This window comes from Hyalella azteca, unplaced genomic scaffold, assembly GCF_000764305.2.
Source record: "Hyalella azteca isolate HAZT.00-mixed unplaced genomic scaffold, Hazt_2.0.2 contig7025, whole genome shotgun sequence".
NCBI classification, from domain to species: Eukaryota; Metazoa; Arthropoda; class Malacostraca; order Amphipoda; family Hyalellidae; genus Hyalella; species Hyalella azteca.
Genome location: NW_025937161.1, coordinates 108,031 through 134,858, shown reverse-complemented (window position 1 = coordinate 134,858; position 26,828 = coordinate 108,031). Strand labels below are relative to the sequence as shown.

Genomic DNA, 26,828 nt, shown 5'->3' with positions numbered 1-26,828 from the left:
GATCGATCAAGGCGCGTTGAATGATCTAACCGTTCCGTTCGTCGGCTGATCGATCAAGGCGCGTTGAATGATCTTTGAAATGGACGTATTAAACGGTTGTTCAACATCGGTACCTCGACGACACTATTATTTTTGAGACTTAATTATGAAGAACAAGAATCATTTACTTAGACCGGAAGAATTTATTTACATGATAATCAAAACATGGATGATGCCGCAAGTTTTATTCAAATTTCATTTCATAGATGGCATGCAGTGCTGATATGATTAGATGTGTTAATGCTAAGCACATCCTCTATAGATGGCAAACATTATTCTTATGATTAAATGATATACCGAACACATCAACGCAAAAGAGCAATGCCGCTTCTTTGCATTCTGCCAAAAAATAAGAAATAGAAATAGTTAAGTTCATGAAATATTTTAAATTATTGGAAGTTTAATGCAAACAAAGCTAATTTCGTGATGTAATTGACGAAAATTGCTTTCCTACGTTGGGAAATTTGCAGAACGAATCGTTCATAATTATTTTGTTACGGGCTCAGTAATTTATTAACCCTTAAATTTGTCTATTGAATCACCCTATCACAAAATGATCGAAATTATTAATTTTTTATTCATTTAAATTCTAGTTCATTGTCAGTGCTTGGCGACTCCGTCTCTCAGTGACTCTATAGCTCACTAAATTACTCATGCATGAGGTTCAGTTTATATAAAACACCGAGTTTTCACTCATATATTTCTAGAACGGGTATATGTACAATGCGTTAATTGTGCCGTGTTGTCCTCTCTTTAGAATCTAAAACATGGATGAATAAATCCCGGATGTGTGCAAAACCGGCAATGCGGAAAGCTCTTAATCAAAATGGAATGATTATTACCACAAAAATTATAATTATTGATATGTTTAAGTTGATGCTATTCCCTAACATCAGTTCAAGTGAAGTTCGTATTTAATTCGTCGGTGCAGCCAACGTTTCATCTCCCGGTTATAATTACTGGCTACATCCATTTGCACTTCAGTCGCCGTATTCTGTAGAAGTCAATATAGTCGAGTGCTGCAATACACGAGTGTTTGGTTTCATCTTGATGAGTTACCCTGAACCTTACTGTTACCACTAAACCAGCGCTCGCGCTCCAGTGCCAACGCAATTATCTAACTCCGGCATTGTCCGGGATTTCTCATCTCGCCGACTGCTGTAGTCAGGTCTGCGTTATAGATTATGTAAGGGCGACATGAGCGAAATTCCTTTGATTGTTTAAAGGCTTGGGAAACGTCAAACGAGACTTGATATTGTAATTAAAATATCCTCAGACGAAGACCTAAATTGAAGAAAGTTATTCGTTGTGAAGATTCTCGAAATCCTGCATGCCGGGGTCGATGAAAACTTTGAATTTTGTATGAGATTAGAACTCGTAATAATTTGAGTTAATGGTGTCTGACTCTGACTATAAGTAAGTTAAAGTTTCCTACTAATATAATGAAGTTACTTTCAATGTACAAGAAAATATCGACAATGTCCAGGAATATTTCAAAACATTTTAAAAGTTTCTTCCCCTCGATGGCTGTGCGTCGCGCATGCCTCTAATAATCAATCGAATCTACAAGTATATTTCAGAGGACTTATATTTATATTATGACGACTAGTTTATCCATTTAATCAGATGATTGTCGGGTTAAATGACTGAAGCGGTTAAATTATTTCTTGGTTTCTTGATTGACATTCGAATTTCGATTATCTAATTTCACTGTTTTTTTTTTTGTTTTCAGGTAAAGTTTGACTCAGTGGCTAGGTCTCAAAAGTTGATGTGATATGGATACTGAATCGTTAGGTAGTTATGAAAAGTGATCTACAATGCAATGATATTAAGAAAGTCAACATAGCAGGAACTATTATGTACAAAATACAATCTTTTAACCCAAACGTCAAGATAAACTGATACAAAATATTGCAAAATCACCACTAATCGCCATCGCAGAAAATTATTTTTAACGCGTTAATTGTTTCGAATCTGGTGTGTAATCTTTATTCTATTATCTCAGTGCGGTAAATCTTTACTGTAGGCTGGTGAGCATAATCGTGTCGTATTTGCCGTTGTTATTATCACCATTTTATTATTTGCAATGGTCGTTTGTAAAATCTTGAAGTAAGAACGTCCTGCATTTACTAGCAACAACAAAGAAGAGCGCAGTTCTCGGGATGTGATGGGGCTGTTTTACCCCTATTCGGAAGAGTCACCTGGGGCTGCTTGCTCCCCAGGGGAGCCATTCCCCAACAACAGGTGTCGGGGCAGCTCTCAGAACTTTGCTCGCGTACTCTATACAGCTTTTCACGAGCGATTCTTGAGGGAGGCGAGATATTCTGTGGCGAGTCATGGCTCTTGGCAAGATACGAGTGGAGAGCCAGGCTATCCTGGATACCTGTGTGATGTTGGATACTTGTGTGACGTAGCTGACTACAGTTTGACCGACAAAATTGATGTTGGAAGTGAAGTTTTGACCGACAAAATTGATGTTGAAAGTGAAGTTAACTGTGGATTGCTTGTGGTTAAACACTTATTTAAGTCAGCAAACAAGAAAAGTATTCACATGATAATTTTAATCATTTCCAAAAAATCACCAGTTTATCAGAGAGATAATTTTCTCGCTCTATGGCAAATGATTGATGTTGATTCAAAATGTTTGGAGAGAAGTAAGGTTCCTGCCATTTGTCACCGTTATTGTGGTACGTCCTCTGTTCTGGGGCCTTTACCTGGGAACTCGCAATGTCGCCACACTCGTCGTAATCCAACTGAAAGATCTCGTCGTCGTCGACGATGCCGTAGAGCTTCCGTTGCACGCCACTTAGCCATTATAAATAACTCCATTTCGTGCAAAGACGAAACGATATTCGACAAATTGAGCATTAAGCAAGATGTTTCTGTGCTCAAATCTCTATGTGAGGTCGATCGACTTCAAGAAAATTCGAAGCAAGCACCTAATGTTCACGAGCACCTCCCCTCCGTTGATCGGACACTTTCCTGCCTCTCCAGTGCTTCTGTTCACGGCTGCGTTTATAATATTATGAATAAATCTGTCTTTTTATCATATCTTGAGTCTCAGTCACACTTGAAATTAAACATGGGAATGGAACGCCGATTTATAAAATTTGTGTCGCGTGATCCCCAAAGCTCATTCCTATATTCTCTCACTACATCCAATGTCACAGAACCTGTAACTTCACCAGTAAGAGTGACCGCATCTAACAAACAGTCAACGACTGCCGTATCGCATGATAAAGTCGCCTGTTATACACTCCACAATACCAGTAACCAAATGGACCACGAACCCGACCAGTCTCTTCCGGACACGTCGGTTTCTAAAAGATTAGCGAACATGCCCACATGTCAGCCACTGATGAAGTCACCAGCAGGCATGCCTGAATGTCACCCACTAATAAAGTTACCTGCGCAGCCAGCCTGGAAACGCTTATCAGGTAACTTGTCCGTCCCCGTCGCTCCCAGCGACGCTTCTTTTTCCGATCTCGACACCCCCTGCTGCCAGTTGACGGTTCTCAACCGCCGCTCGACGGTTCCCAGACAACGATCTTCTCGCGGGTTGCGACCTGGTCGGCAATTAAGCCCACTTCTAGTATCTCGAATACGACAAAATATCCTGGGCAGTAAAATGCAGTCTTTGGTCCACCACTGGATGGTCATCATCATGATGCTGCTGTTCCCCTGCATTGCTGCTGCTACCGCCATCAGAGGTGAGTGTGTTGCTGTTTATTCAGTTAATTCCTCAGTTATTAAAAAGATTTACACGTTACTGATGTGTTACAAGAGCTGAGTGATTGCTGCGGTATGTGTAGAGAGATATTTTTATATGTGGTGTTATAGGAGGTGAGTGATTGCTGTTGGGAGTGATTGCATGTTATGTTGATTACTGTGTTTTGTGATACGACGTGAGTTTGTCTCTGTGTAGTTGTGCAAAACATGACACTTTCTTGAGAATCAGATTGTGCATGCTACCAACGGATGATTCTGGTGACCCATGTCGAGCTACGCTTTGTTCCCATTATTTATTGAACTTTACACCATTCTGTATTAATTTCAGACGATTTATCATAGAAAATACAATTTAAGTTAATTTTCAGGACGTCGGCTCCCAATGTCTTGCGTTGCAGCTTAAAAATATTTCTTCTTAGGTGCAGCAACGTGAGCTTTTTCTTTTGCCACAAAATACTTCACGGTTTCTTCTTGCAGTGGACGCGTGAATTGCGTCGCCGATGAGCAGCTTCCGCGGTTTACTTTTTGCGGACGCAATCAAAGGGCGTCGCTTTTGCTCTTTAAAGATGTTGGTTCGTGTACGGCTTGGTCGGTCTTGTTTTATTTTCTGGCCAATCAAGACAGAAAAGTTCTTGGATCTTGGCACTTTGTAGCCAACCTGAGGTTGTGGCTCCAGAAAATAGGTACGTGTATATACGTAGGCACAAAATTAGGCCTGGAACATTTAAGTGTATTCAACTCATTAATTGTTTTGAGGGTTTCCCATCGAGCTGTAATGCATAAATTTGAGTATGAAGAGTGGACTGAACAATTTTATCAAATAATTGAAATTAAAAAGGAGTTCTATAGATGGTAAGTATCTACAGCATGTAGTAACGATAGAGCCGATGTTTGAAAATGGAAATCGTTCTGATTCTTCAAATTTCGATTCGGAGCAGATCGATGCGGTGTGCTAGCTAATCCGTTGCTTGAAGTCATTAGCATTTATTAGCTGGCCGTCGTGTCGATTTCAAATTATACTTCATTGTCATAGCTCGATATTCTGGAACCTAACTTTTATTTTTTTCATTCATTTTGTGTTGTGGTTTTGACGATGGTGGCAGCGAAATACGTTCATTTAATTGTTAGTCACATTTATTTGTATTCGGGATGTATTCTTGAATTTTTGCACTCAATTACTTATAAGCGAGCAGGATTCTGAATCCGCACTACAGATGAATAAGATGCTTTTTGGAACATTACTCTTGAAAAAAATTTTGCCATGCAAATCATCCACTTTTTTTACTATCGGCAGAAATCTTGCAAGCTCCTATAAATAGAAATTTCCCGCTTCTCGCAGATTCGAAGAAATCCTGCGGAGTTCCCATGGATAGTCGATATCAAATTTGTTTTCCACAAAATTTTGCCGAGTGAGCGAATTTACTTCTTGTTAATATACCTTATACATGGTCTTTGAAATTCTTCAGAATTATTTCTGTTTAAGCCATCAAACAAATCCTCTTGCCATCATTAAAGTATGTCGCTGTATGGTTTTAAGTGCTGATAAGAAGGGATTAAGTACGAGTGTTATGTAGATCATTCTAGTTTGCAGGAGATCTGGTGCGTCGTGTTTGTTAACGTGAATCTGGTCGACCAATACCACGTTATCGCCTGGAACTTCTGTCCTAGATAATAACGACACGACTCTTCCATTAGCCTTGCTATAAGAACTTCATCACTGAACCGATCTTGCTACGGACCAAAAGCCGTTCGACCATTCTAAAATAACACTTTGTTTTAATGATATTCCAGGAATATCGCGCTCTATCTGACGTTATGTGTCCGGTTTCCCGTTCGCACCAACCTTCCACGTCAAAAACCTGTTAGCTGTCAGGGATGTGTTGCGATTAATGACTTGGCGTTATCTGCGCCCCATGCTCTCGGACACGCCAGACTAGGCTGTTTGTGTGCCCAGGGACTCGGAGACGCGAGACTTGGTTATTTGTTTGTTCAGGACACTCGGAGATGCAATACCTGGCTCTTTTTGTGCGTAGGACAAACTTCGAGAAGGCAGATTAGGCTGTTTTTGTGTTCAGGGCAGACTCGAAGAGGTGAGACACAGGTTGTTTGTTTCTCCAGACGCCTGATTGACAAAGGACACACGCGAAGACGCGAGACTATATAGGCCGTTTGTGTGCTCAGGTCAGATTCGGTGACTCAATTGACTGCTTTTGTGCCCAAGACAGACTTGGAGAAGCCAGACTAGGCTGTTTGTTTGTTCAGGCCACGCGAAGACGCGAGACTAAGGCCATTTCTGTGCCCAGGACAGGCTCGGAGACTATAGGCTGTTTTGGTTGCCTTGGTGTCATACAGGACTGGATGGTGTGGTGCTCACGACACACATAAGGTGCCTTCAAGCTTATTCCAGATTAAATTTTAACCTAGTCAAACTTCACTAATCTTCCAGACACCAAGAACCGCACAAAAGTTTATGAATCAGACCGAACTGTCAACGAACTATTAGATCATATGTTGTCCGTCATTCGTTTTTGAAGTTGGTCTTCAACAACAATTACAACATCAGGATATGTTCGGTTGGTGCAATATGAGCAAAAATGGGGTCCATTCAAATTTGTAACGCGTTTGTAGCTTCTCATAATTTCTCCTCTAACTCTCATTGTTCTTCTTTTAATTTTGCCATATTATCAAGACATGTTCGTTGGACTCATTATTTTCTATGGGGTCGTGGCGCGGTAGCGGCGGTCGCTTCAAAATGACTCTAAGTGTGACGTTAATTACCCCGGTCTGGGCCCCCATATTCTTTATGATGGCGGGGCCCCGGGGGGGCGGCGCTGCTCAGGCAACTGAACAACTTCGACTTGCTGGATTCTTAGGATTGGGGACACTGGAATAAAATATTTTGAAGACACTATGGAGGTTAAAAATTTGCTGGACAATTTGTATTGCTTGTAAAATGTTAGCGAAGGATAATACTGTGAGATCCACGTATATAAGTTATAAATTAGTAAACTTGCTGATATATATACATGATAGATGGAAAGTGTTTCGTAACTCGAGAACATTTATTTTTGACTTTTTTCCGGGTGTCGGTTGAACGAAATATCGCCTCTTATTTCGACTCGAACGTGAAACCACCAGCATTTTTTCCCGACACGTAACCTGTGGACGTTCTCGCCTAATTTGAAAGCTTGGACCGCAGGTGAAGCTAATGTCAAGCAACCCACATAGTGAGAGGTATGGCGATCTAAGGACTCTAGTGTAGGCCGAGCTCACCGCGCTCTGTAAAGTGCGCTCAGTAGAGTGCACTGAGCTCACCGCGCTCAGTAGAGTTCACTGAGCTCACCGCGCTCAGTAGAGTGCACTGTGATAGTTGCCTCTGTGGCGCAATTGGTTAGCGCGTTCGGCTGTTAACCGAAAGGTTGGTGGTTCGAGCCCACCCAGGGGCGTCTCGTTTTGCTGATGCAAAATAAGGATTCCAGACAATGGTTAGCATTAACAGCTCAGTCTCGCTTTTCTGATGACGTCTGCATGGTTAGATACTTGATAAGGATTTCAGACATTGAATAGAATTGACAGTTTTAGTTATTGATCGTTAATGGCAGGACGAAGAAAATATCGGGTATGACTAACATTTAACGAAGAAGATTTAGGTTTGTAAAGTAAAAATTTTATGGTCTAAAATTTATTAGGAATCTAGTACAACATTTGCTTTTTAAATTCTTTTTGCTTTTTAAATTCTCGGTATAGGCTTGTTAAATATTGGATTTATTATTTTATGCGAAGTATTTCCTGATATTATTTGAGAATATAATTTTACTAAGAGTTTTGAAATTAGAATCTTATAGATAATATTTGAGGTAAGAATTGTGCTATCAGTTTTGAGATAAGAATTTTTAAAGATAATATTTGAGATTAAAATTTTCCTGTCAGTTTTGAGATGAGAATTCTATAGATAATATTCGAGGTTATAATCGTGCTGACAGTTCACTATCTGCCAGAGCCGCCGCGGCTGACTGTGCCGCACACATTCGAGGTGCTGACAGTGCCCCGCGGTGACGACCTCTCCCTCCCCTGCCCCCTCATCGCCACCCCCGCCCCCATCTTCGAGTGGTTCAAGGTCAGATCTTTACTTTAATGTTAATAACGCTTGCTTTGAATATGTCATATCCCTGCTATACGTCATACCCCTGCTGCTATCTCTGCTATATGTCATATCCCTGCTATATGTCATACCCCTGCTATATGTTATATCCCTGCTATATGTTATATCCCTGCTACATGTCATATCCCTGCTATACGTCATATCCCTGCTGCTATCTCTGCTATATGTCATATCCCTGCTATATGTCATATCCCTGCTATATTTCATATCCCTGCTATATGTCATATCCTGCTATATGTCATATCCCTGCTATGATATTCTCTGAGAATTTCCGTTCACGCTTAACAAAAACACTTGAAACGAGAAACAATTTAGGACCCAATTACGCGTAACACTCTCAGGAATATATATATCCATTATCACTCTCGTCAAGCACTCCTATAATCCTTCAAAGTACTCTACAAGAATTATCCTTCAAACTAGTTGTTTTTCCCCATTGTGTTCAGTATCCTCGGTGCAGGATTCGTGCAGCTATTTTCCCCACACGAGGCTCGTTAAACTGGACAATTGGTCGTTAGCGCTCTAGACTCCAACACGACCTATAATATCCTACACTTGTCTGTTGCTAGACTGCGCTCGTAGAACTGTTTGGTTTTGTTAGAACTGCAGCCTGCTTCCTTCCGACTGCACGGTGGAGTGTGGGGTCCTGTGGCGTCTTCAATATATTGTACGTTTAGAAGTCAATTCTGTAATCTGGTGTATTAACTGCAGAGTGAGCAGAAACGTATGGCATAGTTTGAAGTAAATGGTTATGTATTTCTTTAATTTGTGTCTTCGATAATATTTGTATTAGCTGTCATATAATGTGCACATTCCGCGCTAAATTGAAGTATTTTGATACTCATTCTGTCAAGAAACTGACATCAGCCTCTGCTAGAGAGTGGATAAAACACGACAGTATAGCAGCCCTCATGGCAGAAGACGAAAACATTTCTGTACTCGACAGGCTCTTGAATCTGAATATCTTCATACGTCAATGCTTAAACGATTTGAATCTTGAGGGTTTTCTGGGAAGAATTTTAAGCTAAGTGAACGAAGGACTGATTTTATCAAGTCGATTTATTTGATTGAGTTTCGAGCCAATCCTGAAAAGTTTGTAATTTTGAAAATTTTGTGCCTCAAGTATGCATTTACAGAAGTAAACAAATACTGGCACATAAACTGAATGATATTCCATAGATTCCTAATTAATTATATCCCATTGATTCCTAACTGCTGATACCACATTGATTCCTAACTGATTCTACCCCATTGATCTCTAACTGATGCTATCCCATTGATTCCTAACTGATGATATCCCATTGATCTCTAACTGATTATATCCCATTAATTCCTAACTGATGCTTCCCCATTGATTATTAACTAATGATGCCCCATTGATCCCTTATATACTGATGCTATCCCATTGATCCCTAACTGATGATACCCCCCATTGATTCCTAACTGATGCTATCCCATTGATCCGTAACTGATGATACGACCATTGATCCCTAACTGATGCTATCCCATTATTCCTGCCATTTCTGCACTGTTAGCAGCACTGTCATTTCACGCACAAGCGGCAGCTCCACGTCGTATGTTGGCTGCGATCAGCCTTGTTTGGAGGCGCCAAAAAGTGCCCGTTTTTCTGCACCGAGTTGCTGTGCCATTAATCCTGCGGCCTGGTGTCTGGGGAGCGAATCCTCCGCCTTCTTCGTTACCGAGCTTGTTTGGGCACCGTGCTTGCCTGCGCAGTAAATAGAGCTGCAAGCTATAGAACGTTGCTGCAACCAATAACATCAGACGCGGTATTGAGGCTTCTTCAATAACAATGCATATCGTTTCTTGAAGCCTGGCATAAGTTTGTAACATTTGAAATGGGATAAATAATTGTTTTGTACGGTAATACCTAGCATCATTTCAAGAAGTCCTGTGGTTTATGGTGTTTCATCAACGTAGGTCGATTCGTTTACCTGTATCAACGTGACGTCATAGCGTTGAGACGTGTGAGGAGTATGAGGAAATCCCAGAGTATTTTCTTCATATACTTGTTGTCTACAAATATACATGCAGATTTGCTATGTGCCTGTTCAGCAGAAGTTTAAATGACGAGAAAATTATAAATGAAGTAAATCCAGACAGAATTAATTTCACAGAAATTTTTTCAATTTTATCTCGACTATAGATCTTGCATGCGATTTTAATTCCCAGTTTTAATCTAAAACGAAACCTTTGCGTTCACGCAGGGCTTATTGTGCGTTTTACGTAATTAATTGCAGGCTCATTTTCCGTAAACATTCCTTACTGCATGTTTTATTGCCTTCTGTGCACCATATACTGTGTATTTTGTGTCGTTGAACGACAGTTACATTCGATAATTGAGCTTAGAAAGGAACCCGTTTCGGAAGGCTTGTTTTACCCCCTTGATATTGCTTTAAAATATCTTCGTTATAAATCACTGTAGTTGGATAATCTGCTGTCATTGCTGCAAGTTCTTTCAAACTGTGCAGCAAAGAAAATATCTGAAATAAGCACGGCAAAGAATGAATTGCTTCCTCGCAGACCCTGCACTTATTGACGTGTTCTGAAACTTTGTGTGTGTTTTTTGCTTGAAGTGAAATTTAAGGTCTTCGATATGTCTTGTTCGTAATTTTTTTATTGACATTACGGTATATCTTAATTTCTTGCTTTAATTGCACGCAATGCAGCCTGAGCTGCATTGCGTGCAATTATTATTTCGAACGCGTTGCAAAGCAGTGGAAATAGCATAACATTGTTGAGATAAGTTTGTTTCAAGTGCTTCTTGAACGTTTCAATCCATTTAATTGTGCAGTTAATTGTTGCACAACACGATTTTTTTCCAGTATTGAATTGTACGTACCTTGGCTTTAATATCTCTCTTCTGACAGTCAGACAATTTTATTTTTAGCGCATTTTCTTGTTTATGAAAAAAATGCACTATTGTGCTGGCCATGTCCGTCTGACTGTCTGTCCGTCCGTCTGTCCGTCCGTCCGTGACCTCAAGTTTTTGTCGACGAGAAAATGCGCTCTCTGTCACTCACTGCTGTGAGTACTGAGTTATATTTTTTTAGAAGTCTGCGCATTTATCCTTTTTGTGATGAAATTATTCAGTTTAAACTGTGATACGTAAATTTTCCGACTGAAATTTTTTTAAATTTAAAAGGATGCGCATGAGCAAGCGTTTTGCTGGAACATAGAAACTATTCAGTAAGTTGCCGACTGCGGATTTGTACGCTAATGCAACGCTCCAAAATATGGCCCAACTTCTGATTAACGACCAGAGCCTCTTCGCGTCGTCGACTTTTTCGCCTGAAAGTTTTTTTGCGTGCAATTTTGGGGCCCGCGGAGTATATCAGGAAAAATCCCGGCTTTGTTAGGATTTATCTCCAACTTTATGTGGCAAATTAATGTGTGCGGCCTGTGACAGTCGTTATTTAGGCTTTTTTTTAGGTTTATTGCTCCGTTAAATTCTGTCTTTACTGGAAATTATATTACACTCTCAAATTGTCCAAAACTCTGCGGGTGTTAAGCGCACAAATTCGTAGTTCTTGCACATTATAGCATTCAGCTTCTGACACATTTTCAAAGCATATTTGTGTAGAAGTTTAAAAATGCAAGTAATGTGGACGAACCCGAAATTTTGATTTCGTGTGCATTAATTTGGCTACTTCTCATTCCTCAGATGTCCAGAACTTATTCCCGAAATTAATTTAATTGTTTACACGTTCAGTTCATTACGAGCTATACATAAAAAGAAAATTTTCTCCAATTCTTTCAGTACGACGGCCGATAAACGCGCCAAAATTAGTCATTTCTTTTTGTGTACTGTTATAATTGTATTTATTTTTTATGAAGCTTTTTTTAATGAAGCAAAGGTACCTGTTATATACTATAGAGCCACACTTACCTTCACTCTGTAGCATGCGGCTCATAGCCCTTGACTAAGTTGCATGGCGCGCCAAAACCCTGGCTTGCCGCTCAATTTACAGGCAAGCGGGCCGGATAATTCAGTTTATGCATTAACTCCTGCGTTGCCGGATAGAGAAATGCGTGCCCGTGCTCTGTATGGCAAAGTGCTTCCGCAAAATCCCGGTCCCAAAAAATAAAAACGAATTATTACCGCAAAAAAGTGGCGTAACTTCTGCCTGAAATGTTCGCGACTTGCAATTCGTGTTTAAAATTGAGCAACCACATGCCTACGCGCCTCATTTGAATAAAGTACCGAGTATATGCCGGCTTTTTCGCTGGGGAAAGACCATGAACATTTTTTGAGTCCTTGACTGCGTTGTAATAAGTGTGAACATACGTTAATCGTTGTAAACATTCTCAATTTGGCTTGCTTTCACTTTTTACCATTTAGCGATCTGAATTATCACTTGAACATTTCTTCTCTCGGAATTTTCTCACGCACTCACGGAATTTTCTTGGATGAAACGTTTAAAGTAAAGAAATACATTTTGCTCACATTTATATTACAATAATCGAACGATTTCTTAATTAGGCCAGTATATATATAATCGACGTAGTACAAAATGCTTCGCAATACAAGAAAATGATGAATTATCGATGTCCGGATAGTCAATAGCCGCCATTATTGCATACTCTTTATTCTTATGATTGGACGCAGCTGTGAAGGCCGCATCCATTGGACACGATTACTCTGATCGCTTTATGACATGCCATTGCTCAGCGTCTTGATCCACGCAAGAGGTAACTTCCAGTAATGAAACTCTGTATGCAAATGTTATTTCTATATACTAGCCGTTACGCTTTAATTGCAGTATGGCCGTAATTTCATTGCCTTATTGGTTGTTTTTTCTCCCTGTTCATTATGATGAGCTCATTAATAATGAGCTTAATTCTCATTAATAAGCTCATTAATAATGAGCTTATCGGGGAGTACATGCATAATGAGTCATTATGCTACATTATGCATGTAGACCCCGCGCCTTATTAGCTGATGGTCGTTGGAATGATCGTTTTCTTTGTTTGAGGTTAACTTGATGTGCGAGGCTGTCTGCCTCAAACAGGTTTTATGCCTACAAAATTTTACGAACGTAACTATAGCAGAAAACAGAAAATATTATGAACTAGATTTGTTTTGGATTTACCGTTCATCTCCAGATTCTGTGAAATGTAAGCTAGCTGGATGAGAAATTTAAACTGGATCAGTAGGGAATTATTTAGTTTAGTAAAATTTCAATGCACAGTTTACGCTGATCGACACGTGAACTTCAAACATTCAATTATAGTTTTTGAAAAATCGATTTTTGATTAGAAATATTTTTCAATTAATCCTATACTAAAAATTGAGTAAAATCAAAGAGGCACCTTAATTTCTACCCAAGTGGCTTCTGGAGAACTGCAAGTCGTTAACAATGCGAATTTAGAACTCAGCTTCCTCAGTTGCAGGCATTGTTTTCACCAGGTATTAAATATATTAAGTCTACCAACGTTTATCAATCTTAATCAGTTCGGAAAACAAGTCTTTCGAACAAGTACCACAAACTTTGCTCAAATGAAGCCATCAAACGCAGTGTAGTAAATATAATATTGTAAAGTAAGTACTATACCATTGATTCATGCTCGGCTACCTGCCGGGCAGCGGTCGCCCACTTCAGCTTGCGCTCCCAGCCTCAGCGATTAATTATCCATGAGCATGGCCACAATTTGCGCTTATGTGACCTGTAATTAGTGCTCCGCTGCCTTCGTATAAATTGCTATGTCGCATGGCGGCCGAGCCTTCTTCCCACGGGACGAAGACTCGCTTCATCTACCACAGCATCGATTGCTTCACTGAATTACTGGCTTGACTTTTGGTTTTATTCACTTATTATATGATCAAATAAGATAAAACACAGGGTTTGTTTTTGTGAACGTTTGCTGTTTACGTGAAGCCTTGTGTAAATTTTGTTGACGTTTGTTGTTTATGTGAAGCCTTGTAATAATAAAAAAATTGAGGTCTAATTGTAATTTCCAACTGCATGGGAGTTAGATGAGAGTTCCATGCCAAGTGCTCTTTGTGACGGGATATCTCTTAATAGTGAACATCATTCTCGAGATTATTACCGGGGTGGGTACGGGATGTCAGGATTCGGTTGTCTAGGGTTTCGACTAGTGTTTTCCAGCCAGAACAATGCTGGATTAATCTGCTCGTGTGCAATAATTACTGAACATGTTGAATGCACCACTCGTCAAATTATGCGTCTGTTGAGTTCACTTATTTTCTCAATTTTTATTTGTACAACACTTCTCTTTAACTTCACTTCTTGTTTGTTTTCAGCTACAATCTTAGAATTGATGCTCAACACACTTCTATCTGTGCAATCGATTTGAAATTTTGCACACTTGCGCGAAGTTGGAGACAATGCATGAATCAATTGAGAGTATAAATAATTTTGAATATTTAATTTTTTAATTTAAAAAAATCGAAATTTTTAGCGCATTTTCTCATTTATGGAAAAAATGCACTATTGTGCTCGCCATGTCCGTCCGTCCGTCCGTCCGTCCGTCCGTCTGTCTGTCTGTCTGTCCGTGACCTCAAGTTTTCGTCGACGAGAAAATGCGCTCTCTGTCACTCACTGCAGTGAGTACTGAGTTATATTTTTTAATATATGGAAATGTCTCAATTTTTATTTGTACAACACTTATCTTTAACTTCACTTCTTGTTTGTTTTTCTGCTACATCCTTATAATTGATGCTCAACACACTTCTATCTGTGCCATCGATCTGAAATTTTGCACACTTGCGCTAAGTTGGGGACAATGCACGAATCAATTGAGAGTACAAATAATTTTGAACATTTAATTTTTGTAATTTAAAAAAATCTAATTTTTTTTAATATATGACAATAAAATTGGAAATTCATTGTACATGTGTAACGGAGACACTGGATTCTTTAGAAGTGTTTTCTTTAAAAAGTAATTTTTAAACGCTTATTTTATCAAAGGTACATAGCCTTTTCTTGGTTACTTTCTAATACCAGCTCACAATTATTGCTGTGCTTTTTTATCTTCCTGTCGTAGCGGCTTATTTACTTCTTTTTTTTGTATCATATATATAAAATTTTTCACTTCGTAAATATGCAGTTGATTGCTTCATTTTTTAAATAAACAGTGACGATGTATTTTCTTCAGTAGTATAAAAAAATCATTACCAGTCATCATTTTTTTCATGAATGTCTTTGTAGTCTTTGAGCAGTACCGTTGTCCACGTGTGAAATGTTGCCTTGAGAACGGTCTTGCACATCATTACAAGTGATTAATTTACTTAACCATAAAACTTGAGATTTTCATGAACTAACCCTAACCGTATCGTGGCTACCGATAATATGCTGGTGCGGCAGTTAAAGCAGCATGCGCACGCGCACAGTTCGGTTTGTTTTCTCAGCAGCTCGCGGGTGCGATGTTTCCTCTGGCAAGTGCTTAGGCTTGTTTGATTTTCCCTTTAACTTATGAGGTTGTTGAACTACACTGAAGACAGCTGTCACCTTGACTCAATTGCCACACATCTCAGTGGATCTCAGGTTTTCATATAATCTATAAATGTTAAAAAATATATAACTCGGTACTCATTGCAGTGAGTGACAGAGAGTGCATTTTCTCGTCGACGAAAACTTGAGGTCACGGACGGACGGACAGACAGACAGACAGACGGACATGGCGAGCACAATAGTGCATTTTTTCCATAAATGAAAAAAAGCGCTAAAAATCACGAATTTGTTTTTTAGACGAATCTGATTCCCATTCTCTTGAGCATATTCATCATTCGAACTAAATCATCAGCGCCGATGATACGAGAATGCCCTTTTTTCAACAAAATTTGCCGACTTGCAATCGGTGGCCGACCGAACAAAAATTCCTTCCTGATGCTGCAAGCGCCCATGAATTATTTAACCCGATTTGATGTATTCCTTCGCACGCTTAGATCAGACATTGTAATTGCTCCATTTTAATTCTTTATAACTGTTTTTACCCTATATTTGATGATAGCATAGCAAAGAAAACCCCAATTAAGCAAATTCACAAAATTTTCATGAAACCTTACTTGAAAAAAAACTAATTATGTTCACACGTTTTTTTTATTATTTCCTCTGTTGATTATGACTTGTATTCTAATAGGTTTTTGAAACTCACGTTGAAGCTGGTCTCTGAAACGTATGCATGCAGATGCGGTGAATTTGCATGCTTTCTCTACTTTCTCAAATTCTTGGAAAACTTGCGATTTAGGCAGACTAATGATATAAATACCAAGAGATTTATTCCTATGGATTTTATCAACTATGAGTTGCACGTGTTGTAGGCAGAAATTTGTACGACTTTCCCGCCAGTGTTTTTTTTCAACGCTTGTTTGACGACGAATTTAATGGAAAGGCCGACGTGTTGCGTGACTACGTATTAGCGTTCCGTGCAATCAGTGAACGCACGCGTGAAAGCTGTACAATAAACTATCAAGTTCTCACTTAATATGCGGCGGGACGGTCGGTCTCCAGCTGTGTTAAAAAATACTTCGGAAATCCTATATCCACCAACCTTTTGCATGCGAATCAGAGGCCGACGATCGGCCAGATATTAAGTGAAGAAGAGACGGCCAGGAATTTTACGTTGTTGGCCGCGACAGGCAAATACTTTCTTGAATATTTATCTGCTGCCGCAATTTACGTCCCTTGGAATTCCCACCTTCGGGAATTTATTTCCCCTGAAAATTTATCTCTTTTGATAATCAGGAGTGCGTTGGAGATTGCCGATCCTTAATATTGGTATGCAAATAACGAGCTGTAAATGCGCCGGCCCTTTAAGCTTGTCCTTCTGTAAAATATTGGCCCGTACATCACTGGTCTCTCAAACACTTATGGTTGGCCGCCGAAAGAACGCTTCTTGAGGGCTTCAACGTCGAGGATTACATTTAGTGTGCGATTCTGCATGCTCTGTTGCGCAACTTTTGGAATATAACGCGTATTTATTTTTCGCCTAATAAATGAATCGCATGGCTTCTAAATCCACTTGAACGTAAAAAATCTAATATAACTGCCAATTTTTTACGGGTTGTTTATAAACTTTCCGAGGATTATACACATTTCATTGCCCCGATGCAATAATTTTATCGCGATTCTCTATTTATTTAAATTTTGCGCCATTCAATGTTTGTATGGATTGAGCGCTCACTTTTCAAAGTAGGTATATTTTAATCAATGTTTTTCAACTTTCTCTTCTTGAAACCTTATTTTATTTTTCTGTCGTGTTTATTATTTTATACGATGAATGCTAACGTCATTTGTCTCACTCATTTATTTTTCATTTTGTGTTTATTTTTTAAGTATAAACTCTCTGTGTGATAGAATTCGACACCGCAATTGCCCATCGGACCATCGCTGCACCCCTCAATGTCTACCGACTCATTAACTTGATTATCTCTGATGGGTTTAATTAGGCCAGTATATATATAATCGACGTAGTACAAAATGCTTCGCAATACAAGAAAATGATGAATTATCGATGTCCGGATAGTCAATAGCCGTATTAACTTGATTATCTCTGATGGGTTTAATTAGGCCAGTAGTCGTTAAGTGTTATAAGATGAAAGAGCGTGACTTGCTACTTTCTCTTTCGTCTTCATGGAGTCACGCCTTGTTTGTTTAAACTGTTTTTGTATTGTTTTTTCCATGTTCTACGATAATTGATTCAATTTATTTTCATACTTTTGTTATGGTTTTAGTAGAATCTTGTGGTGCCTCAAGCAAGGCCTAAAAACCTTATAAAAATTTGGTTTGGTAAAAACCAGGCCTATTTTGTTACCTAACCACATGGCATATTGAAAGGTCTGTCCTTTTTATTACATAATAAGCGAATAGGATTACCTATAATTTGTTTTTCTATTGACAAAAAATCAATTATCAAATATTTTAATGCTTGAACTATACTCCAACAGGACGGAGAGAGCGTGCCGGACGACGCAGGCTGGGACAGAATATCTGTGTCGGAGTCGCTGCTGCGGATAAGAGATCTGCATTTTGAGGACAGAGGCCGCTACGTGTGCACGGCAGTTAACGGTTTCGGCAAACATAATTACACCTTCATCGTCAACGTCAACGGTGAGCGAACAAACGACAGAGCTTGATTATTAAAGCACTTGTAATGGTCTGTGGCTATTGCATCATTAAAGTACACGTCAATGGTCAGCAGATATCCTATATGCATATTGCATCAATGAAGTTTAAACTAAATTCGAGTGCAATAGTAGGCTTTTCATAACTTAATTATCTGGGGTCTAGGCTATCGGCGCTAGAAATTGCAATCGCGGACGTGCCGATTGACTTAGAGTTACAGGATGTCGGCGACGCAACCGGTTAAATTTTCCACTCGCCATATTACTTTATATTCTATTCTGATGAATTTCATAAAGTCTGAAAGTTGATTCTGATCTTATCCTGTGCTGCGATTATATTAAATTAGTTACTTGCATGAAGATTATTAATCAACTCCACTCCCTCAGATCCGCTGGCGCCGCCCGCCGTGAGGGACGACGACGAAGGAGCGCCCGTCCTCCTACAGGTGAGTGAAGCCTGAGCGCTCACTTTCTGCTCATTGTTGTTTTTTCTGGCTCATTCGACGCATTTTACTAAATAATTTCTGTTGATGGAAAAAAAGTATTTAAATCAAAATCGAAGTTAATGGCTTTGTGATTAATATAGGTATTTCTCCGAAACATGACGCCTCAGCAATACAAACATCTGTTCCATGGATGTTCGATGATTTTAATATAAATTAAAGCCTTTAAATTACCAATTATAGCCGTTGAATTTTATTTACGCCCACACTTTACCCATGCGTATTCGACTATCACCGAGTAATTCGTTGTGCCGAGCCTCGGACAGCGCTTGGATATTTTTAATGGATATAATTAATGCTTGGATATTTTTAACGCTTGAATATCATTAATGATTGGATATTTCTGACGCAGGTTCACCCACCATCACCTGGTCCCGTCATCACGATGATGGCAGGTCTCAGTCTCGCCCTGAAGTGTCGGGTCGCGGGACACCCCGAGCCTGAGGTCGTCTGGTATAAGGTCAGTTCACGGGAATATATTTCACTTGTCTGCATCTTCCAGTCAACTGCTGGCCATATATTAATTCAAATCTGATATTGAAATTTTTATTCGTTTCCGTTGTTGTAATTTTTTTAATTCTCTTTTTTTTAAATGCGTTATTGCTGCATATTTAATTTAAGTGCTGAGGAATGAAGAGCGCTGTGCTGGACCACCTCCGTCTTTGTCAAGTGCTGAGGAATGAAGAGCGCTATGCTGGATCACCTCCGTCTTTGTCAAGTGTTGAGGAATGATGAGCGCTGTGCTGGACCACCTTCGTCTTTGTTAAGTGCTGAGGAATGATGAGCGCTCTGCTGGACCACCCCCGTCTTTGTCAAGTGTTGAGGAATGATGAGCGCTGTGCTGGATCACCTCCATCTTTGTCAAGTGTTGAGGAATGAAGAGCGCTGTGCTGGATCATCGCCTATATAAGGACGCCTTCTTTTGTCATGCTTGGGCGCAGGTTCGGTGGTGTCAAGTCGTCGTATTCTGGGCCTTCGTCTATTCATTTGATGCATTTATTTTTGTTGTTGTCTTAATTATTTGTGTACTCCTGATGAATGCTTCATTATTCACCATATACTGATTATCGAAGCATTACTGGTGTGTTTTTGAGAGATGCATTCATGGTTTTATCTGCGATTACACGTACGAGTGTATGAATGATGTTGACGTCAACAATATTAAAGGAACACTCTGCTGCATGAAAGCGCTGAATTCTGTTACAGCATCATGACGAATACAGGATCAGCAATGATTATGCATTTATGTAAAATTTAATTAATTAAATTAGTGTAGCAAGCGTTAACAAATTTACAAATTTATAATTAATGCTTGTTTTAATTAGATAAATTTAGTACTCACAATTGAACTCTGTGAACTAGGCCAAATTTCGTCACGTGCATCCTTCATTTTTCAATATTAAGCTCATCATGTAAAGAAAATTCTGAAAGTTTTTTTCTCTATATTTTTGCTCCTCCGGTTTTCGGCTACAAACATTTTTGTGGCGTGCAGTGTCAGGCTCAGGGCTCCCGTTTGTTCAAGCCTTGACGCATCGCTCAAGTTTCAGTATCGCGGGCCCGCTAATTGTCCCGGCTTGCGCTCACTTTAAAAGCACCGCCTGAAATTGGTAACGGGAACCTCCAGGAATTTGCCCGAGCAAAACATCGTGCAATCCCGACATGTTGACCCGCTGACGTAGCGGCAAGCAGGCTCCATGATGTTATTGAATAAAATGTTTATTCGTTTTGATGTGTAATTCCACATGAAAGCTTGGTGACTTCATGCGTGTTGATGAGCGTGCCCTGAAATTTGAATTTTATTTGACGATTGGGCCATTATTCTATGAAAAAGCTCTTCTTCGCCAGAACCTGTGACGGCAAGCATGGGTGCATGTTCTTAAGTTTTACGTGGCCTGAAATGCTGCAGGAAGCAGATTATGATCAAATAAAGGCTCTATTTATAAAAAGAAATTTTATATAATATATATTTTTTATCTTGGAGAAACTTTAACTGAAAAAACGTTACTTCAGAACGTCAGAGCGAGAGTTTGACTAATTTTTTTAATTCAGAAACGGTTTTCTTGATATTTTTATTTAATTTTTGACTCACAATTCTGATACAAAAATTACGTTTGTATAGAATAATTTCACGTTAAAACAGATTATAACGATCACTGCCTGGATGCAGTGCTTTTGGTGGTGGTTGCCCCACCCCACATCCCCTGCCCGCGGCCAACACGAGTGTAATTACCGCAGGTTGGGGCTGAGTTGAGGCATAATTCAGAAAAGAGGTAATAATGAAGGCAGAGGGGAGAGGCTCGTGTGTCAGTAAGTGCGTTAAGTGACGTAGAGGCGCAGCGCTGCTCGGGATCAGCAGTGACTGGGAATTGATAATATAATAATAATATAATATGGCGGTTTCAGCGTTTATTAGGCCATAGGCCTCTCGCCGATTCTTAACATTGCAGAACATCCACAGATTGTTGCAGGCTTGAACTCGTAACTCACTGCTTCAAATTTTGCTTTGCTTAACCGCCCGGCCTCCTTGCCGATCGGCTGTTGTAATAGCAAATAAATAAATAAATTAATTAATTAATAGTTTAATAAATAATGTTTTGAATAACGTGAAGGTCAGTAAAGGAAAATATGTCTGAAGTTGCTGCCGGATCACCAGGCTGGCGGTAACACATCAGAACTGATCACACCAGGTTGTCTGTAATACATCAGAACTGATCACAGGCTCGTGGCAATACGTCAAAAAGTTCCTTGAAGACAAAATGCGTCGCGTCGTTCACGTCACCGCCATTAGCGTATTGCTCTCAACTCGCCGCGGCATCAGCACCCGAACTTTTCTGCCCCAACGCAGCACAAATTATTTAGAAAGTCAGGAGTGAACCATCGGCAACTGATAATTTACAACTGATGGTGATAACGGTCATGCACTGATGGTTCCCTCCTGATGGTAATAACAGTCACTGATGGTTCACTAGTGACGATGGTCTCGGCCATTGTTAATAATGGTTCACTCCTAATGGTTGTAACGACCTCGCATAAAACTTCTGCACGCTGTAACCAATGAGTCTTGGTGATTTTCGAACATTTAGTGCGGTCTAGCTTTTATATAAAATGAAATAATTGTAATTATTTGAGTAATTATGATGCAAGTTATAATTATAAGTCGGCACCGGTTAATTTCATTTCAAAGCTTGATTTTTTTGGGGGGAGACGGATGTTTTATGCGTGTTTAGAAGTTCAATTCTAGGTACACTTTATATTACTAACACTTATTTCACTCATACGATCCTGTCCGCCATCCGTCTCCGAGTATGACACTAATGCTCTCATTGCGCTGGTCTCATGAAGGGAAATGTTTCACGGCTCCATGAGTTACACGAGCCACGCCACGACGCCTTTTATAGGCCGCTGTCTGTACCCATCATGTCTAACATGGCCGCGCAGCCCTTAAAATTCGCTCCCTTGGCGGTCGCACATTTCCATTTGAAAGAAACACCGGCAGCGCGAATTGCAGATCCGCGTCGGGCGCGGAGAGCTGCGTGCTCCTTGACTGGGAATGGCGGGAATGAAGGCTCACTTTGCGTTCTCTGGGAACGAGGCCGGCTGGGAATCTATTCCTCTTTGCTTATAAAAACCTTCATCTAAGTTCCGATGTTGTTTAGAAATTCGTGCCGATCGCTTGCGTAGGAGTCCGTTTTTATTCCCATGTCAATTCGGAGTCCGTGAGAAAATTTTATTCTGCAATACTTGATATTTATCTCTGATAAGAATGTTGCAAGTAGGATTCTATCGATATCTGCCGAGCAGGAACCGCAATAAACTGCGCTTATCTTAACATGGTCACTGGCCTGTACTTAGATGAATTTGTCTTAGAATAGCAAATAAAATTTTCTGTAAATGCTTAACATTTAGCTTACTACGCCATGTCAGCATATAATATGTATAATTATTTTATTGTATTGTTTTATTTTCCCTTTTTAGTTTTCTCAGATGAATTATCGTTGCTATAATTTTGTTATTTATCCTTGATATCTAAACAAATTGCTTAGTTGGTTTAAAGTCTCATTTGTTTATTTTAGTAACTTATTAACATTTGCCGTCTTTTACGTCTTAATAATGTTAACTTTTATATTTCATCGACGTTTCTTATCGAGCTCATATTAAAAAATTTACGCACTTCAAAAGGATTTTCACAAAATGAAATGAAGAAATTTTTGTCTAACCCAGGACGGCTCCCCGGTGTCGGGGGACGGATCCCCCGCGCTGTCGCGGTCAGGGGACCTACGCGCTCTGCACATCGCGCGTCTGCACCGCGGCGACGCGGGGCTCTACACCTGCACCGCCACCAACACCCACGGGGCGGTCGCTGCCAACTGGACCCTCAGGGTCCTGGGTGAGTGGCAGGGTCCTGGGTGAGTGGCAGGGTCCTGGGTGAGTGGCTGAAGGCAGCCATGTCTTAATTGTGTGCTTGTATCGTAGGTGAGTCACCGTGAGGTTATAGAAATCACCGAATTAAAGAGAAATCAGCGAGGCGAAGAGCCTGCAAGTCTCGGGAAGAAAACTATAAATGAATTTAAAAAAGTCGGATGCAGAGCGTCGCGCAATCGATCGCCAAATAAAAGAATACAGTACGAATTCTCTGAGTCGAAGTCTTGCGGTCTCACAGGGTTTACTCAAAAATTGCTCCAGCAATGAGGGAACGTGCGTTTTTTTTCTCGACGAAAAACCTGGTAAAGCATGGCACAATAAAGTACCAATCAAGTAAGAGGGAATGAAAAAAGTATATATATTTAAGAAAATAATATTCCTCGATAATTATTATATTATTTTCAGATTTAGAGGATAAGAGGCCACAACCTGTCACCAGATAAGAGACAAAGTTACGTTTAAATTATCTCAAAACATGAATTATAGTACATTGTACGACTGTGTATGGCTAGTGTGCATTTATTTGTTTTTTTTTTCGTCAATACTATGACTTCATTTTTGGCATCCTGCTATCTCAGTCTCCTGACGCTCCAAATCTTCAGCTCTCTTAATCACAAGCACAGTTGCTCCTTCAGTTAAACTCAACAATCACCGCAATCCACTCCTCGCCTGTTCTCTCATAAGTCATACCCTTACCGTTGCTCCCACCACCAATCATCACCCATCGTTCTCTCTCATTCCCATCATATTCGATTCGCCACAGTATCCTTCTCATCCTCATCACAAACAAAATTCTCGTTCTCTAACTCCTGACATTGCACTTGTATTGTCATATTTCTCCCTGCGCTCCTTCGTGCACATAAATCCGTAGGTGCTCCCCTCTGAAACAACCGAAATTTATTAAAACCTTGTTTATTATCGTTCCTTCAATACTCACATACCAATGAACAAACCTATTTTTGAAGCCTTTCCTTTACGTGGGATCGTCGGCGGCTGAAAAAAGAGAAGACTCGACTATATTATGGAAAAGGAAGACGCGTATATTATGTTGTTTCGCAGGTCAAATATGTACTAATTATTAATTCCGATATCTTATAATTGAAATGTTCAAAACTGAAATATTTTCAATAACATGAAGAGTTGTGGGAAATCAATATGCGACTCGCACGCGTGTGCAGCATCAACTTTCAACAAGAGTTTTTATTTTACACGAGCAATCATCGAACTAGTGATCAATATGATCCAGATTTTCATGCTAGAGAAATAAAGACTGTATGAACTAGTTTTTCAGAGTACTTGCATCTAGGCTACTTGTAGTCTTGTACAGACCTCGAGTGCAAGTTTGTGTGAATAGATCTAAGATTATGCCATGTGAGGTACAAAGAGTAATCGTCTTCCTACATCACTCGTGGCATAGCTGCGCTGCCTTCAGCTTCGCCTTCAATTTAGTTCTATTGAAAAGCCTCCACGCCATAAGTCGCCGGCGAACCTTCCGACTTGCAGCCGAGCTTGAAATTCGCAGGCTTCGCTGTGTGACAGCGAGCGGCGCTCGCTTCTTTTCTGCTCAAATTTAAATCCCTGAATTTTCTCCTTTTGCATTAGAATATTTTTGACGCAACGACGCAGCGGGCCCATCCATCCGGGATATTTTATTGCTCCGAACGAGTGACAGGCGCTCTGCTCTAGGCGCGTTTGTAATATTATTAATGCGCTGGCATATTTTAACGTGGAACATGTTTAAAAGTTACAAATACGATATTTTCATAGTATAATTATTATAAACCTGTTAGGAAACGATTACTCCAAGGTAACTACATGTATTTGATCTGTTTCTCTTACTCACTTCCGATGACTCACTGAATCAATTTCTGTGAGTATAATAATTAGCTTCTATTCATTTATCCAGAGCATGACGCATAATGTGTGCAAAATTATTTGGGCCGCTGTAAGTTTGCAATAATGTATCTTTTACGTCATAATTCCCTATAAGTTTATTGAAACGCTAGAACGGCGAGAAATGAAGCGCCGCCCAACTATAAGTCGATAACTCTAGCTGTCTAAATAAATAATAAATTTTCAAGCGCTCTATTTGAATTTACTTACATTTTTCAAAAACGATGGTCAAGCTTGCGTTGTTCAGGTCTCAAAAATATGTTAGATTTTTTAGTTTTGGAAAAAACCTGGACACACGTCCCTTAATTTCATGAAACGCCATATTTACTCTCCCCGTTCCGGCCAATTCTTTTGTGACTTTTTTTCACGGCAGCTCCAAATGGATTGTTTTTTGTGATGCAATATTCAGTTGGCTACAGCGTCAGATTTGACAGCCGTTCAGAGAGCGACAAGTTTTAATCCTTGTGTTTGTGAACAATTAATCTTTCTATCCGTGTTGAATTTATGCTTCCCAGTTAACCTTTATTAATTTAAACTAACGGAAGACATAGCAAATTATTGATCTGTAGTTTCTATGCGATTCCTTTTTTTTCTCAACTGGAAAAATTTTGCAACTATTCAGCCTTTTTTAGGCTACATGTGAGGAAGATTGGCTTCTAGCTCATCATTTATTTGGACAATTACATTTGCTCAGTTTCCCTTTATTGTCATCATGCGGAACAATATCGTTTCAATAATGATAGTGACTGGCACATATATATATTTTTTAACATTTAGGAGTTAATTGCGTGTAGCTACTGCAGAGTTAGTTTTTCTTGTTGCCTAATCTTGCGTTATGGCCAGCCATGTCATTGCTTCTACAGAAAAATAAAATTCCCTTGTTTTCTCCAGCTTATACTGCCAAAAATTGTCAAGTTGGAGCTTAACATAAAAATCGTTATTGTTGATAACTCACTCTTCTGAAAGTGCCTTAATTCTCTATCCAGTTTCATTCACGACTGGATGTTCATGCAGTGCAGTTTCTCCTGTGGTATATTTTGGATCTTTATTTAATCCAGTTGAGGAATTGAGTAGGTTATTCTCGCGGCTGTGCTCGATTATTAAACTGTTTTTTTTTTAATTTTTGTATAATGTGCGTTAATATCAGTTTGATTTTTTGATACTTCTTAAGTACAATCTCGATTCCAAGAAATGATGCGGCGTAGTAAATTCTTTTATATTCACTGTGTAATGATAATGAAATATCCAAGACCAGCGATGTCATATTATACTCTATAAATCAAGTGAGCTCCCCAAAGAATCTATTATGGGCAGCGCTAATCTTTTTCCTTCTTGAATTTTGATCCAGATATTTGTTTTTTGTTTGTATTTACTTACACTAGCTTCTTTGGTTTTTGAGAGAGTAATTAATAAATAATTCGTGTACAATTCAAGGCTTTTTTTTAAATTAACGATGATTTGACGCAATCGCACATGGGATATGTTTCAGTTGCAATTTTAACGATTGCCTTGCCAAACTAAACCGAGTTCCTAGAAAGCCACATCGAATTTATTAATATTTTATTCAACCTGTTAATTGAGAACTAAGTTTAAGGCTAAATTTCATCGCAGGTGGCGGCGGTGCATCGTCTTCCCCGACGTTGATGTCACCGCCGCTCCGCGTGCGTAACGCGAGCGTCGTGGACGGCGACGAGGAGGCCGCGCTGACGTGCAGCGGCGCGTCGGGCTCTAATACACCTGCAGTGATTCTAAATGTCTTAGCTCTAATGGCTATCTATGTTATTGAAACTAATTTATTTCGATATTCAAATAATACTGTCATAATTTCTCGTGCATTGAATGATATATGTGCTAGTATGTGCATTTATGCTTACATATTCACTAGTACCTTTACTTATTCTGATATGTTATTATCTTATTATCTAGAAGAAATATGCTAACAACTGATTCACTATTTTTAATTAAAAACTATTCA

At 39.5% G+C, this 26,828-nt stretch overlaps 1 protein-coding gene and 1 non-coding gene across 2 annotated transcripts; both read left to right on the top strand.

The window, feature by feature from the left end:
* The first annotated feature begins 1,770 nt into the window (after positions 1-1,770).
* LOC108672622 lies at positions 1,771-26,800 on the top strand. Its single transcript, XM_018160323.2, has 8 exons — positions 1,771-3,749; positions 7,767-7,885; positions 17,859-18,021; positions 18,423-18,481; positions 18,891-18,998; positions 22,760-22,925; positions 26,465-26,595; positions 26,780-26,800. The coding sequence occupies exons 1-8, from the start codon at positions 2,207-2,209 to the stop codon at positions 26,798-26,800; spliced, it is 2,310 nt and encodes a 769-aa protein (XP_018015812.1). The 5' UTR covers positions 1,771-2,206.
* Positions 7,141-7,214, top strand: Trnan-guu. The gene has a single exon. It is a non-coding gene; the product is annotated as a tRNA-Asn (tRNA).
* Positions 26,801-26,828: the final 28 nt, after the last annotated feature.

Coding starts and splice junctions, on each gene's coding strand:
- LOC108672622 (XM_018160323.2), top strand. CDS start 2,207: ATGGGGCTGTTTTACCCCTATTCGGAAGAGTCACCTGGGGCTGCTTGC. Junction 18,999..22,759: donor CTGAGGTCGTCTGGTATAAG/GTCAGTTCACGG, acceptor TGTCTAACCCAG/GACGGCTCCCCGGTGTCGGG. Junction 22,926..26,464: donor CTGGACCCTCAGGGTCCTGG/GTGAGTGGCAGG, acceptor ATTTCATCGCAG/GTGGCGGCGGTGCATCGTCT.